The sequence below is a fragment of the Melopsittacus undulatus genome, chromosome 1, assembly GCF_012275295.1.
Source record: "Melopsittacus undulatus isolate bMelUnd1 chromosome 1, bMelUnd1.mat.Z, whole genome shotgun sequence".
Taxonomy (NCBI): Eukaryota; Metazoa; Chordata; class Aves; order Psittaciformes; family Psittaculidae; genus Melopsittacus; species Melopsittacus undulatus.
In genome coordinates, this window is record NC_047527.1 from 142,109,690 (window position 1) to 142,126,158 (window position 16,469).

A 16,469-nucleotide genomic window follows, 5' to 3' on the forward strand; every position below is an offset into this window, starting at 1 on the left:
AAAGAACCCTAAAAAAATCAATGGATTATTTTCAAAGCAGGTTGTTGCAAAGAGAAAAAGTACCTCGTCTCCTAAAGGGCTGGAGAATCTCTTTTGTCTACTGTTGCCCAAGTTAACTATGGTTAGTTTTGGCATGTTGCTGTTTAAGCTCCATGGCTGGCGTACAGTTATCACTAATTAAACACAGTGGTCATACCAGTGGAAAATTCAACAGTTTAGTTTATGCTGCTGTAAAAATGTAATGAAATGTACTCTTTTGGGCTTGATTTAGAGAAATCACCACTGACGTCAATTCCATAAATTAGTAATCCTATGTTAGACCGAGGTCATTTTCATATTAAAAAAAGAAAACACTAAACCTGAGTTCAAATAACATGAAAAGACTGCTCTCAACTCCAGACAAAGATGGGAATTTGCAGGGGAAGTTAAATCCTTGTTCTTGACAAAGAAGAATTGTTAGATCTTGCTGGAATTACAGCATGCAGTATGAAAGCTTCCTCATGCAACCATATAGATATATTTTACTCATGATCAATAATCTTAACATGATCAATAATCTTAACACTGTTTTACCTAAGACATTGTGAGGCTTTATGGATGAAGTTTTTCCCAAGTGGACTGCAGTCATCTAAGTCTAGCAGTACATTGAATTTGTAGTAAAGGCCTCTTTTGGGGCAGAAAATATCATTTGTCACAAATCAATCTGCAGCTCTTTTACTTGACAATATGACCTGTGGAGCTAAACCAAACTCAAGGGCACTTGGATACAGCCTTAGGAGTAAAAAGTTGGTCCTTTGACCTGGTTCTGCATCTTTTTTGTGTGTTTTTCTAGAAATAAATATTCTTCAAAGAAAAAAAATCCCAATAAAACCAACAATAAGGTGGGTTTATGCATTGTAGGTACCTGTGAGAGCAGGGAGTGGGACTAAAGGACAGCATAGGCCCGTCCTGGTTCTGTTTCTTGTGTTATTTCCTTGCCCTGCAGATATCCATCAACAAAAAGACTTCAATTGTTTATTCATCCTGGAATGCTGTTCGTGATTTACCTTTTCAGCCATTTCAGCTGTGATGGTGTACTGTATAAATATGTATTTTGACAAATTGGAATAGCTATTTTATTTATTAAATAGACCATAAAGACTCCTGTGGAGTTTTTGACACCACACCTTGTAATGTGTATTATATCAAGCTGCACTCTGCAGCAGTTATGAGGAAAGTACTCTCTGGCTATGCATTTTTTACAGAAAAGCTAATGAAATTCTATTATGCGTGTTCTGTAGCTAGTTTTCAAAAGTTAATAATGTGTTCTGTTTGATTTAGGGCTTAATTCAGCACATGGGCTAATTGCATTCAAAGTTTCATTTTATTTTCAAAAGGCTGGGATCTTTTTGAGTTATAGATGTGCAACCAGAACACCCTTAACTGGTAAACTTGTATTTTTTCCTCCCTCTCCTTACTTAGAAAGTGTCCAAACCAATTTTAGTTATAATTTAAAGCATATTTTTCTTGGCCACTCTTAACTACCTACAAGCCCAGAAGAGTGTGACCAGACATCTGGACATCTTGGACTTCAATTGACTGCTCTGATCTCCTGAAAAAATAAAACAAGCCATTCCATGAGCACCAGAGCTAACAGAACTTGGTTTCCTATGGATTTGTGTCCCATTTCCTTTATATCCCAACAAATAATAAACCCAGCTAGAGACAATATATCCTGTGGCTGCTCTGGAGCTACAAGTGTGCTAATTGCCCAGCCAATATGCTTATGATCTCCGGCTGGTCAGGATGTGTGTGCTGACTGTCTGTCTGGCCTGCACCATGCAGTATATATATCTCCTCTTTCTAGAAAGGCTAAATACCATCTGGGGGAGGGGGAGCATTGGGTGAAAGGCAGAAAGGTACTTTTTGGCAGTCACTTCTTTCAATAAGTGCTTCTTACCTTTACTGAGCATCCTACTTATTAGAAACGAGTTGTTTTTCAGGCTTTTATCCCTCTGTGTTGGCCAAAACAGGTCGTGATTTCATAAAGCTTTTGGGGAAATGCTAAAATGTTCTTTTCCTTGCTGTTGTTTTTTTTCAGCTTCCTTTTTTTTTGTACAGATAAATGTGCTTTCTAAACCGGTCTCCTTTGCCCACAGTTACCTTCCCTGTTACCTTTTCTAATGAAAGTTACTATTTCATTTGAATTGGGTGCATGATTTGTAATGCAAGGAAAGCGTGCCAATAGTTCTACAGTATTCAGTTTAGGACCTAAATACTATTATTATTAGTTTGTAAGTAAGCTGCAAAGCCTTAGGGTGAGAGCTGAGCAAACTGCATGAATCACAGATGTAGTTTATGATTGTCAAATGTAAAAGTGTGAAGTCCATATTTAGTTGCTTAAAAAACAAATGTGAAAACTGCTGAGCTCCCAGAAGTGTTTATGAAAGCCAGGAGTTTGGAATAGTGATTTGGGAGCCTAAATGTAGGATTTCCAAAAGAGGTTTAGAGACACTTGCAGCCAGCTCCCAATAATGTTTAATCAGAGCTGAGTGCCTAAGGTGCTTTGAAAATCACAGCTTTCTGAACATAGTTCTGAGGCCCTCCTTTGAAAAGTCTCTGTTATTCAGGGGTAGAGTGGGAAGGGGTATATTTGCCTTCATGTGCATGTGTAGATGAGCAAATGAAGTCATAAAAGAGCATGAATGCCAGGTTCAAACAAGAAAGAGGCAATGATTCTTCATGCATTTTGCCCAAGGATGTTATAGCTGCTGAAAACAGTTTTGGGTTCAAGGGGAGACTGAATAAGTCACAGAAAAGAAGTCTATCAAAGGTTACTAAATAAAGAGAAGCTGTGTTTAGCTCAGGAAGCCCCTAAGCTAAACATAGGTAGAGGCTGCAGAGTCTTAAGGGGAAGTATCATATGTAATTGCCCTTTTCTAACTCTGCCCTAGATAGATAATAGATACAAGGAGTATCCACAATAAGCTGGGAACAATTTACTGTAGGGAAAATAGGGAAGGATCTTCACTCATGACCCTGTGCCTTGTTAGCACAAGCTACTAAAATTCATACTCCAGCTCTGGGGAGTGTACCTTTGGTGACAAAGCAATATCTCTCCATCCATTATGTCCCAACAGAGGAGCAAGTCACACATGCTCCTAACTAGAGAATGGGTGCTTACAATAGATTCCAGAACCAGCCAAGCAGAAAGACTGGTTTGTTTCAGAAGGGGGGAAAAAAGAAAGAAAAAATAATAAAACAAACCATAAAACATGATGTGATTGAAACTCTCCCAAAAGGAAATAAACAGCAATCCAAAACCTAAAAATGACAGGAACTCCTTTCATGTTGCTTGTCTTGTTACACCCGGTATTTAAGGTTTATTTCTAGGCCAACCAGTTCTTCTTCCTGGCAGTGCCTGAGTTATCACACACACTCTTGCAGAGTGTGGATTTTTTGTTTTCATTTTAAATTCACAATTTTAGCAAACCTTTCAAGAATGTTTTACACAGTGATATCAGAGAATCAATTATTCAGGCTGGTTTTAGGTAGATTTTCCCTCCTCCATTTCCTTGGTTATTAAAGAAAACAGCAAAATTTGGATCAGACATTCAGCTCTCTGGTCCAAAATACATTCTTTTTTATTTTAACTGCACTGCATCAAGTTGACATATGACGTGACACGATGTAACATAACATAAACCAACATTACTCTGCATAACACATTAGAAATTAAAAACAAATATTTCCTTTGGATCCCATTGGTACTTATCAGTTTTACTTGCACATCTCTAAATTATGTTTGCTCCTTTCAAGTCTTGCCTTTTAGCCCCTTGCTTAGGTGAAGAAGCAGCCTCCCCCTCCTGATAAGTTAGTTAATAATGTGTGTAACATGTTCTTGGCCTATAGAAATGCAGACAAAAACCAGTTCTCTCCTCTGAAATCTTCAGTGATCTTGGGGCTGGGGTTTTTTGTTGATAAGTTGTCATGTCTAAAGAAAACCTAAAGCCTGAAAAAATGAAATAAAATCTGAGCAGGTAATAAAATGTATCTTCATATTCATTGTACAGATAATTATTTGATATAAGGAATTCAGAACCATGTATGATTTAGTAACTGTGAAGTCAGATATTCTCCATATAAAATCTATGGATTCTTTTCCCATAGGTAAAAAGGATCAGTTAATCTTTTTATGGACTTTGGGAAACAGTTCTTGATACTCTCATTGGTATCAATAAGAAAAATGAAGTTCATTTACTCATAGTTTAAAGAGCAGTAGTTATAGCAACTCCACAGCCCCCTCCAGAAACCAGTTACACACTTGTATCTAAGTGCTTCGGTTTTCAGGCTCTGCTTAAAGTCCTTTAGGCCTGATTTCCAGAGATCTTGGTGAGATGTGGTTCATTTTGACTTCTAATGGAGCTGTCAGCATTATGTCCTTGAGAAATTGAAACTTTTGGTCCCTAGTTTGCAGGCAGCAGAGAGGCATAATAATGATGCTGAGAACAGTTACTGGCTTAGCTAAAGAAGCCTGCATGTGGTAAGTTAGGGGTGAAGTGTAAATTTCCCAGGCATCTGCTCTGTGATGGTACTGAGGGACAGTGATGGCAGTGAGGGACACTGAGGTGAGACTTTAGGAAGACCTAACTTGCAGTTAAGGCAGCTGAGAACTGCAACTGGTTTCTGGAGGAGGCTGTGGAGTTGCTATAACTACTGCTCTTTAAGAGCAGGTTGGATAAACGTATGCTAGGAATAAATAGGCACAGGTGATTCTGCATTGCAGCTGCAGAAGGGAAAGGTAATTTCTCCAGGGGTCCCCTTCAGCCCTATTTTCTGTGTCTTCATGAAGGTATCCTTGGATGCTCTTTAACTACAACTAGAAAAATGTGCCTGAAGCATCATAGCTTCTTTAGCATAGCATTCTGCCTAGGCTGAAAAACCATGCATTGCATAGTCACAGCTGCATTGCACTCCACTGAAGGAATTCCCTGCCTCTTTTCCGTATCATCCATGTTTCCTTTTCTGTAGGTTTCAATCTGCTATTAATGGGATTTTTTTTCAGTGAACAAATTGTTGTTTTGATGGGTTTTTTTTGATAGATGCTATTCACATTATTGAGTCCAGTTTTGTTACTGCAAAAAGTCCTCCTCCTAAAGCAGGCATCATCTTTCAAAAGCAGCCTCAGCCCATGGGTATCCAGCTGGCAATAGCAGTGTGCATTTCTCTGCTTTTTGAGACTTCTTCCAGAAACAGCAGCAAGGAGATGTGGTTAGGACCTATTGTTATGCCAGAAGGCTGCAATGCAAATAAATTTGCTGCTCTCTTTGATTGTGAAGCAGTTCAATCAATTGTTGGGTAACTGGAGGGTAACACAGCATTGTTGACATGAGCATGGAAATGTTCTGCTTTTAAGCTGTGGCTTCTCCAACCAGTGTATGGATGCAAACATCAATAAGAAATCTCCTTTGCATGATGCAAATGATTGGTAGACATACCAACCCCTAAATAGGCATTGCCTCATGTTAGTCACATAATACGGACTTTTAGTTGGTAGCATGGTGACCATAACTACTACACCTCAGTTGTGTATAAACAACACTTATGATAGCAGAATAAAGTTGCTGTTTCTACAGATAATGTGGGGGAAATACATAAATGAACAATACAGTTTATAAATGTACATTTTTTCTCAGTGTGCCTGTATAATGTATGGACAGTACCAGGTCCAGGTGAAGTCTGATGGCTTTTAGTTTCACAGGATCATCTCTGCCTTGCTGGGACATTAGAATTAGCCTCAGAAATACACATGTGATGTTTTGGATTCTGTTTCTATTAGTGGATTGGGCTTTGCTCCCACAATACAACTTGAGGGTGAGAGCTCATCCCAGGGGAATTTAACTGTCTGAGAAGAATGACTATAGTCTTGGATACTTGTTTGCGATTCCAGAGCTGGCTGCAAAGAGAAAGGCTTCTCCAGAGAGTAATTCCCGATGTATTAAAAGAGATGTCTAAAGCCTGTGAGATTAAAGACTTTTTAGACATGTCTTTTCCTCTCTCAGTGAGAGGGAATCACTTAGACTAGACATTTCATGTCTGGAAAGCTGAAGGCTAGGTGGGAAGGCTCCCATCACATATCTCTAGAGACATATGGTCTCTGCAAACCAGGGGTGTGCCTGGTCTGATATCATGAGTGTTGCTTGTATTTTACAGAAATGAAATAAAATATTTCACAGACTTTGTAATAACTTAAACTGTTCAGGTGATACATGATGTTCAAGGGGAAAATGTATAGGTTGAAAGATGTGTCTTCAGCTCCTAGCTACGGGTTAGCCTTCCTATGCTGCCCCAAGAATCAATTGGCTTTTGGTTCCCACTCACTTTGGGAAAGACATCTACTAAAGCCATGAAGCCTCTCTTTTTCAAACATATATATTCCTAGTGGACATCAGCCCAATGTGCCCTGTAGGACAGATAGATAGGTGAGAGCAGCGTCCTCTAAGTTCTTATCAACTGCTTTTCTTAGACTTGGATTGATCCTGATACGGCGCTTTTGTTTCTCACTCACCTGCAGAGCCTGGCGTTTGCACTGTATTTGGAGACCCTCACTACAACACTTTTGATGGACGGACATTTAACTTTCAGGGAACATGTCAGTACGTTTTGACGAAAGACTGCTCCTCCTCTGCCTCGCCCTTTCAGGTGCTGGTAAAAAACGATGCCCGTCGGACCCGTTCTTTCTCCTGGACAAAGTCAGTGGACCTTGTGTTGGGCAGAAGCACTATCAGCCTCCAGCAGCACCTCACAGTGAAGTGGAATGGGACCCGCATCTCCCTACCTTGCAAGACACCACAATTTCAGATCGATCTGGATGGTTATTTGTTGAAAGTGACAACCAAAGCAGGTAGGGCAAGTTTGTGTGTGTGTTTTCCCTGAAGAACTTCTCAAACGCAACCTGAACAGCAGTCAGTAAAAAAGCATGACATCAAAGCCACTCTGTCACTTCCCCTTCTCAAATGGACATGGGAGAGTGTCCTGATTTGAGCAACAAAAGGCTTGTGGGTTGAGATAAGGAAAGGGAGAGATTGTTCACTTTCTTACATAGTGTTTGGGTTGGATGAGACCTTCAAAGGTCATCTAGTTCAACCCCCCTGCAATGAGTAGGGATAAGATATGTTATTCCTGAGATGCTACCACCATTGCTTATGGGCTCAGATTTGGCCAGAGGTGGGTCTGTCATGAACCGGCTGGCATAGGCTCTATCATACATAGAGGAAGCTTCTAGCAGCTTCTCACAGAAGACATGCCTATAGCCTCCTTTGCTACCAAAACCTTGCCATGCAAACCCAATGCATGCGGTCATCAATTGATACTTAAAGGTGAGAGCAGAGAGGAGATCAGTTCTTAAACATATCATCCATGGTTTTATCCAGTTGCAGCAACATAACTTACAGTCTAAGTCAGCAGTTATAGAAAATCATAGTTACTAATGGCTAGAATGAATTTGTCAAATTATGGGCATATTTCACTGTGGCTACCCAGCAAAATGAAGGCCCTGCTTGAAAAACCATAGCTTAATTTGCTGTTCAGTGCCATCGTGTTGGGTTTGCTCTGTGCTCAAGTAAGAGTTTGTCTGAAGGCACTAGAGTCCACAGCACCAGAAGCAAAAGGAAATCAGAAGCTTCAGAGAATCTGGTACCTTATTTATGGAAACAGGGAAGGGAGATGCAGACTCTCAGGTCTTTTGAGTCCTAGAAAATGCATTAACTGTCAAAAAGCTGAACCAAAGGACTTACATTTGTTTTGATAAAACTATTCTGAAACTATAGTATCCTTGCATAGATGAATCCTGAGGGGAAGTTTAAAATGTTCTCATTAGCATGTGTTAGGTACTACTGTAGTCCTGAGAGATTTCATGCACACAGTGAAGTACTGTTTCAGTGAGAATACCATTTACTGTTAATTCAATTAAATGCCATGTGAAAGCAGTGAAACCAATCTTTCTTATGGAGTGATATGGTCACAGGCGTGACGCATAGTCATACTCATTATCTAGCATCACTTTTTTTGCAAGGGGGGACACTAAGCACCCACTGTTGAGCTGAGAATTTAGACACCTGTTTATATAGCCCCTGGAAATGTAAGTCTGCATAATGTGGATCCCAGCTCTGGGCTCATTCCTCAAAGTGGCAATGCAGATTTTTGTGGCTGTCTGTAAAATGCACACAAGTTGACCATTATTCACAACTTCTAATTAAAAGCATCTTGAGGGTTTCTCTTTGCAGCCAGCTGAACGCTATGAATTCTGGCTATGTGGAATTCATTAGCCAACCACAGGCCAAGGCAAGGTTTTCCACTGAAGATGAATGACAGCTAATCCTGCTGCTATTCCATTTGTCTCTGGTGCAAGCCTAATAAATGACTGTACACCACCTTGTCCATGTGTTGGCAGAGGGAGTGCAAACATGGCATATGACAACACACCAAACTGTGTAATCAATGCAGATTATAGCCTAAATAATTCCTCCCCTTGGCAGAGCAGGATCAGGTTTCTCTTGCTGAATGCAGCATGATGGGCCAGTTCCTCTTTTCCTTAACACATAAGACCTGGAAAGCAGTGGAACAGCATGGCTCCATTCTGCTGGGAGAGGGCAAGCAGCAGAGAGGAAGAATATGCTGAGTAGAACTGGTTTAAGGACAAACTTTTTGTTCCACAGGAAATTATGAGTGCTGGAGGGGGAAAAATGCAGAATTTTCTGTTTCAGAATGAAATATGGATTTTAAGACAATAGATATGCTTTCCCATGGTAGGGTGAAAAAAGGGGAGAGGGGAGCAGAAGTAATGAAAAATAAACAAAACCATTGCACTACAAGCAAAATTCAAAGTAAAATTAGGATGGGAAGTGCAGGGTCTGGTGCTTACAGCTCAGCCAGCATTCCCACGGCTTTTGGTTTCCCTTTTGGAGAGCTGGGAGCTGAGCCCTGGATAAAACAGGGGAGCCCAGAGTTTCAGGAAGCCTTGTGGTCCCTGGCTACAGGGTGATCTGCACGCAGGGCTGTCCTGGAGTTGCATACCCTCAGAGTCCAGGTTTCCAGGCAGCTCACCAGGCGAGCTGGCAGGAAACCAGCTTGGAGCCTTGCCTGTGCTGTGTTGGAAGTTCATTGAATCTGATATGTCTCCCTGAAGCATTTCAGTTCTGTTGAATTGGCATTTTTCAGTGAAAACCTGTTTTGTTCCTGAACTCCTCACCAGCTGTAGCCCTGGATGCCATGCAGCAGTGATTCTGGCACCCTGCACTTGCAGGTACTTTGTCATGGGTACGATTGGATGGTGGTGGTATGTCTTGTGTAAAATCCATGTGTTGAAAACATGAGAGAGCAGAGGTCAGAGGGCTGGTGTCACTTATCTGTCTCTCTAGTGCAAGAACACTTTTTGTTGTTTCTGTGTTGATCTTTTTTGCAAAGCTTCTTTGCTGAGGTTTTCTGTGCCGCTTTGGCACTAAATCCTTAGGGACGAGTGGTCTGCCAATTCTTGAGGATGCCTTTACCATGAAAAATCAGGCAGAACAATTGACGGGAGTTCCCAGCATGGGGAACTCAGTGTGTGATGTGCATAAATCCAGAAGGATTTTTTTTTAAATGCAGTAGAGAACATAGTGTGCCAAGTTAAGAAACCAAGTAACAAGTTGGTTAAGCATCCATCAAAGGAAGGGGAAAATTGGAAGACCTTAAAAAGTAGCTCAGAGAATATCCCTTTTCTGCATATCTCCAGATGGGACAGATGCTGCATCCTTTGGCTTCACATCTCTTGGATACTGATTCTTGTCCAAGTGAATGGGAAACTCATCCATTCTGGGGCGGGGGGAAGGAAAGGATTTATAAGCACGAATAAACTCTTCCAAACAGTTTCTTTCTGCCAACGAGACCATTTCAAACATTGCTCCATAGCGTAGTCCCGTCTGTCACAGCTCTTGTTGGTTTACAGAAGCCAACTGGACTTTCTGCTTGTGACCAAACAAAAAGGCACACTCTGCACAGTGCCATCAAGGTCTGTCAAAATTATCATGCGTGTAGGAGTAAATACCCTTCCCTCATTACCCCAAAAGGAAATAAGCTTCATTACGGACAGAAACCTTCAGGCTGTTGATCAAAGCTAGAAATTACCCTGTGATCTAAGCAATTACAGTAGAATATACAATACCCAGCTAGAGGAAAGGGCATCTTTTTGTCATAGTTCAGCTGTGAACCTCTTAAATCTTAAATTCCGTAATCAAGGCAGGATTCTCTAATCTAAAAATGTATATTTTTTGTATGCTGAGATGAAAAGTGATGAGTTTCTTTTATTCTTATCTGCATACTGGTTGCTCACAGAGCAACGTGTAACAAGTAGATTAACAACTCTCACAGAGTACACATGGATCTCAAGATAATTTTATAGTTAACCTTTCATAATGAAGGTGGTGGGTTTCACTGAAAGTAAGTCTTGGCTTGAGAAAAAAGATAAGTTGTAAAAGGAAAATTTAAGATACAATCATTAGCTGGTGTTAAAGTCAGCAGCTTCTGAGGGAGAAGCTGGGGAAGAAGTTGAGCACTGCGTTAAAAGCTGGAGTTATTTTCTGAGGAGAACTGAGAATTTGGATCTCGATGCTTCAAGCTTTGTGAAAGTTCATATGGTTCTCAAGTCTGAAGAAATCTTGGTTTATAAATTAATGGAAGTTTTTTATAAACGCCAGCACAACGGTATTAATCTGGTGTCTGCAAATCAAGCTGTGTTTTGTTTTGTTCAGCGTTGTCAGAAGCAAAGACAGCTGGAATTTGAATTTGTCCAGCAATGATAATGTATGAAGCAGCTTAAAAGGCGGCTTTCCTCCTTGCCACTGTGCTGGCCTTGTTAACAACTGTAGTCTTGCACAATTTCTCAGTTGGCTGGGTGTAAAGTGCCTTTGGAAGAGGACACAGTGGTGCTAACCGCTGGACTTGATGATCTTAAAGGTCTTTTTCAAAGCTTGGTTTATTAGATAAATTGAAACTGCTTTCAGTAATAGTCAGCTCAGGATGTATTTATCCTATGGTTGCTAACCTATAGTGATAAGAAAATAGGATGCAGTAGACTACAGTGATAGGTAGTGCAGAATTATCTGCACATCCTTGCTGGGTATGTTTTTCCCCAAACCCTTGGTGACATGGTGGAAACCATACAAGCACCAAGACAGAATGAACCAATGGCTGAGAACCCCTTTTATAACCATTATTGCCATTTGAACCTCATCCTGTTACTCTGCAGCGTGGATAGGAATTGTCATAGGAGACAACGGGATGTGTTGCTAAAGGAAGGGTTCCCGCTTTGAACTGAGTCACTGGTATGATAATTACTTACATGAGGATAGGACAGGATCTGGATCACATAGTGGCAAGCACTGATTTACAAGAGGAAAGGGTGGTGCTAAGCCAGCCCACACAGTAAATGTAGAAAGCTGGAGCAAAGCCCTAGTCCTGCACCACAGAGTGATGCTGTTTGGTATTCTTGGACAGAGAGGGAGCAGAGGGTAAAATCTGTATTATCCTCTTTAAAAGCAGATTCTCATGTTTATCCTTAACTAATCACTGCGCACAGGTACTTTATGGGAATAAATTAACAGCAAAATGATTTGTTATCTTCAGGTGCAGCGTTACAGCAGAGATGTGAAGTAGCATTCATCAGACATTGGAATAATTAAAAGAAAGTCTGGTTTGGGTAGAAGTTAAGCAGCAGTGATTCTTGGTGGTGTTTTTGTTCCATATGATACTAAAATTGCTTTCCCTTATGAGATACATATTTACTCCTCAAAGGACGGAATTCATTGAATTGAGAGTCACCCAGGTAAATACTAGAAATTTAGCTTCCACCTGATGTCTGGGCTCTCTAAATTATCACTGGAAACAGAGAAGCATTCAGAAGTTAGCTTATTCCATCTGTATTAGACACCCACGTTTTGACTCTGAGCTGTCTGTTTTTCTCCATCAAAGAGAATGCTCAGACAGCTGACTTGAGCTAGATACCTAGCTTTTAGGTGGGTACAGACAGATAAAATGTGTTTCACCTGCAGAAGCCAATTTGTGAGGTACTAGGAGTGCAAAAGCCTACTGTAAAACAGACTGTAGCAGAGCACTTACATCTCACCCACTAGGTGAAGGTTAGGGATTTACCATCATTCCTTAGTGTTGCTGACTGAGGATGACAGCTTCAAAAGGCTGGTGATTAACATCTTTTGAATAAACAGTTTGAATTGCTTTCAGAATGCCTTCTTACTACAGTTTTATCCTCTGACATATCGCTGTGGTCCACTTTTTAACTCTCTTCACACAGACAAAATAAGACACTTGTATTGGAACAGTTGTATTCCAGCCCTAATCACTCTATGATTCTATGATTCTATATTCACTCAAATGAGCAATCAGTGTCAGCTTTTCCATAAGCTGGTCACTGGTGGAGTTTCATGGACATAACACCTTTGTGTGTCCATGTCCCATACAATGGGTGACAATGGCTGAATTTCTGGGCCTCCTGTGAAATCAGATAGAAATTTGTCCTAGCAAATTCCATTTGCAGAATTTTGCAAGAGCCCTCTTTCCATGTTGAGAGGAGTTCTTCCTTGGCTCCTCATTTTTTTTAGGATAACCCCACTCATTAGCGAGGAGGAACAAAAATAAACAGAGGCAGGCATAAGTGTATTGCAATTGAATGTGATTTAAGAAACACTACAGTTGCCAGAGGCACTTACTGGGAGGTATGTAGAAACCTAACAGCATTATCAGAATGAAGCCAATGGCTTTGTTTAGGTTCCCATGAGCACTGTTTCACAAACACAAGGCACTCATTGTTATTCTCACTTTCTTCTTATTTTCTTTTTTTGTGTGTGTGTGCATGTATTTTTGTCTCATCTCTTTATTAGGCTTGGAAATCTCATGGGATGGAGACAGCTTTGTGGAAGTCATGGCTGCGCCTCATCTGAAGGGCAAGCTCTGTGGTCTGTGTGGCAACTACAATGGGCACAAGCGAGATGACCTGATCGGGGGGGACGGGAACTTTAAGTTTGATGTGGATGACTTTGCCGAGTCCTGGCGTGTGGAGGCCAATGAGTTCTGCAGCCGCCCGCAGAGAAAACCTCTGCCTGAGCTCTGTCATGGGACGGTCAGGGTGAAACTCCGAGCCCATCGGGAATGCCAGAAACTGAAAGCATGGGAGTTCCAGAGCTGTCATTCAACCGTGGATTATACCACATTTTACCGGTAAGTGTGGCTTGCTGTGGAAGGAGATAGTAAGTTACTGTGTGAGGAGCAAAACCACACAGCTGGCCCCCTTTCAGTAGCGTTTGAGCACATGATTTGAGCTGCTTTTGCTGTGAATTAATATACAGGCCTAGAGTTACATTATGATGAGCTCTTCTGAGTCAGGAATCAGAAGATGATCCTGAGCTAATAAAGACCTGAGCAGTCAGCAGTGAGAAGGGCAGGCAGGCTTGTGATCACCCAGAGAAAAAGTACTTTTGGAGACTGAGGAGAGAAGAGGAAGAGACTTCAAGTCATTCAAAGTCAGCTGTGAAGTTGAGGCTGACGTTAATTGCTATTGCTTGTGGTCCAGAGAAGTGTGTCTTCCCCAGAAGCATTTTTGAAATTACTTCATTAAAGCAGGGATATGAAATATTACTAGTGCCTGTTGGATGGTGTAGTTTGTGAGCTGGGAATTTGCAAGGAGAGAGTTAAGAGAGTTCAGTGTGTGCCCATTCCTGCCCTGGGAGCAAAGGAAGACAGATGAGGATCTAGAAGCCTTGTCTGAGTGAATTACTCAAGGTTTTTATTTTTTAAATGCTTCCAGTCTAAACCACAGAGACATCATTTCTGTTCTTTAATTGGCATGAGTTTATTTGCCCCTCACTCAGTAAATAAAATCGACTTTTCTTCTGATTGCCTGACATAAAAAGATAAAAGTAAAGCCAAGTCACATTTGTATGGTGGCGGATGGAGCTGCCTGATCTCTGCGCTCCCAGCTTTCCCCACTTGTGCACATCTGTTGAACTGTTGGGCTTATTAGGAAAAGCTTTCTAAAATGACTCCATTTCCCTTATGAATTGCCTTTCCTCTTCTTTTATAATGAGACAGAAAGACTTTTATCTAGCCCAGCAGAATATGTCTGGAACTGGAACTAGGAAACGCTAGAAAACATACAGCTTGGCTTGTAGTCTATGTGCTTCTGCATTTAGTTTGCTATAGTGTATCCCTGTGCTAGCAGCCGGGAAAATAGTGAAGATTATATTGTGTGCAGGTTATAATACTTTATCTTTTCCAATTGCTGGAGGCACAGCAGAGAGCACTAGAGATGCTAACACACACACAGGTCTGTTGAATACATTTCAGCAACATTCCCATCTCACTTCCATCGTCCTCTAAAGGTAAGTGATGACAATGCAAATGGAAAACAGACACAGAGAGATTTGTTTCATTTTGCAGTGGATTTTTTGTCCCTTTTTAAAAGTAGCTAGTGATTAATTTAGTGCAATACACTTCCTGACACCACAGTGGAAATGATTTATATTTTGGCTACAGCAGCCAAAAAAAAAATCTCTACATGCTTGCATGGAGCATTTCTGTTCCTTAAGAATGATGTACTCTATTTGTGCTGGAAAGACAATGAAATAAAGCAAATATTTAATTTGATTATATTCTTTTGTAGAAAAGTCTGTTTTTCCCTAAGGAAACTTTATGTTGAAATGACCATCATATTCTGTCAGAAGTAGCTGTTAGCTTGCTTCCATGTAGATGTTGCTAGCTGTTAGATTAGATTCCAATACAGGAATCAAAGATAAAATATAAATTAAAATTAAATAGTGGTATTTAGTAGAATGGTACTTCTTGTTAGAAACTGACAAAGTTGGAGCAAGCAATTTATCCAATGACCATGGCCATTTCTCATACTAGGAAATTTCCGAAAGGGGGTCATGATTATGGGACAAGCATTCAAAGAAAGTTCTGGGAACCTTCTAACATAAATCTTTGCCTATATAAACACGCATGCATTTGTGTATATGAGTATAAATAAGTGTGCTTAAGAGATTTGCATTTTTTGTGTATTATTTTCAAAGAACTCATTGCTGGTGATGTAGTTTTGCAGAAAATGTAAATGACCATTGAAAGAAATTTAAACTGACATTTTCAGCTTTTCACTGGGGTCTTTAAAAAAAAAAGTTAAAACATCTTTAGTCAATGTTTTCTGATTTCAGGCTGGGTGTAACTAAATAGTTTTCCAATTCTGCTTTACTAACTATGGACAAGGTTCAAGCAGTAAGAGAAGTGATGAGGCAGAATGGTAGGGTCAGGTTCTTGTGTTTTATTATCCATCTCTTTGAAGGAATAACTTCAAATGGAAATAGTATTTCCATTTGAAATACTGCATTCTCAAGAGTTAACCTTTCTTAGTCATTCTTGCCTATATTATCAACATTGCCTCATTTTCATTATGCTGCTCTGGTAGTGACCTGCTGTTAATAAGAATTCTCAGAAATAGAAATAAACTCAGCAGGAAATTCATGAATCAGGGTGTGTTTTCTCCAAATACCAGTGAAAAAAGACAGTGACCAATGCATTGCAAACATTTGTCTGACTCTGTGTTACTAAGGAGATTTTTGTGAAGAGGTCTCAGATTAATTTTAAGTCTCCTTCTTTTTAGAGCTGCAGTTTCTCTTTTTGTTAGTATCAAAAAAAACACATACAGCAAGATTTTCATGATTGTTAGGTGAAAATGATATGGTTAATGTTTTAAAAGAGTAAAGATCTAGCTGCATGGTTGTGAGGTGAAAAACAGTTAACTCCTGAGCTTTACTTTGATAGAACTGTGACACCTTAGGAGAAATAGTTGTGCACCTTGCCCTTATCCCTTCTTTTTGACACTGTGACTTTGGTGATGTGTTTCTCTGCAAAGCACATGGTAGAAGAAAGCACCAAGAAAGTATTTTGGAATAGTCCTGACTGCAAGCTAACAATTTTAGCATCTCCTTTTATACCACTCTTTTAATTCTTTGTTTTGTAACTAGACACGTTTTACGGGATTTTAATTGTGGTTTGGTTTGTTTAGTTTTAAGTTGGTATTTTTGGTTTGTCTTTAATACATTGCTAGTTGTTCAATATTCATGAATAACACTCTAAAAATAATCCTTAGGGTTCAACTTTATGGAGACAAGTTCATTAAGCAGGGAAACAGTTTTGAATTTCCAGGATATTTCAGTGAAGTTTGAGTGAAGAAGAGGCTAGCAGTGACACTCATCACCATTGCCGCTTCTCTGTTTAGAGATTTTAATATGACTAAGCATCCTTGCCAAAGAAAATTACCAAGGTTACTCAGTAGCAGGCTTCTAGAGGGGATACTCTGATCACTTAAGCAATAAAACTTGCACTCAGACTCCTGAAGCTGCTGTTGAATATAAGCAATACTAAAAATACTTGGTAACATGTGAATC

General features: G+C 40.1%; 1 protein-coding gene across 2 annotated transcripts in view; it reads left to right on the forward strand.

The window, feature by feature from the left end:
- BMPER (BMP binding endothelial regulator) overlaps nt 1-16,469 on the forward strand; it is a 147,931-nt gene that overhangs the window by 90,871 nt on the left and 40,591 nt on the right. For both annotated transcript variants that reach the window (XM_034068249.1, XM_031042434.2), the window contains exons 12-13: nt 6,554-6,883; nt 12,912-13,248. In XM_034068249.1, the coding sequence (XP_033924140.1) occupies nt 6,554-6,883; nt 12,912-13,248 (667 nt within the window). The remainder of the gene's footprint in view (nt 1-6,553; nt 6,884-12,911; nt 13,249-16,469) is intronic.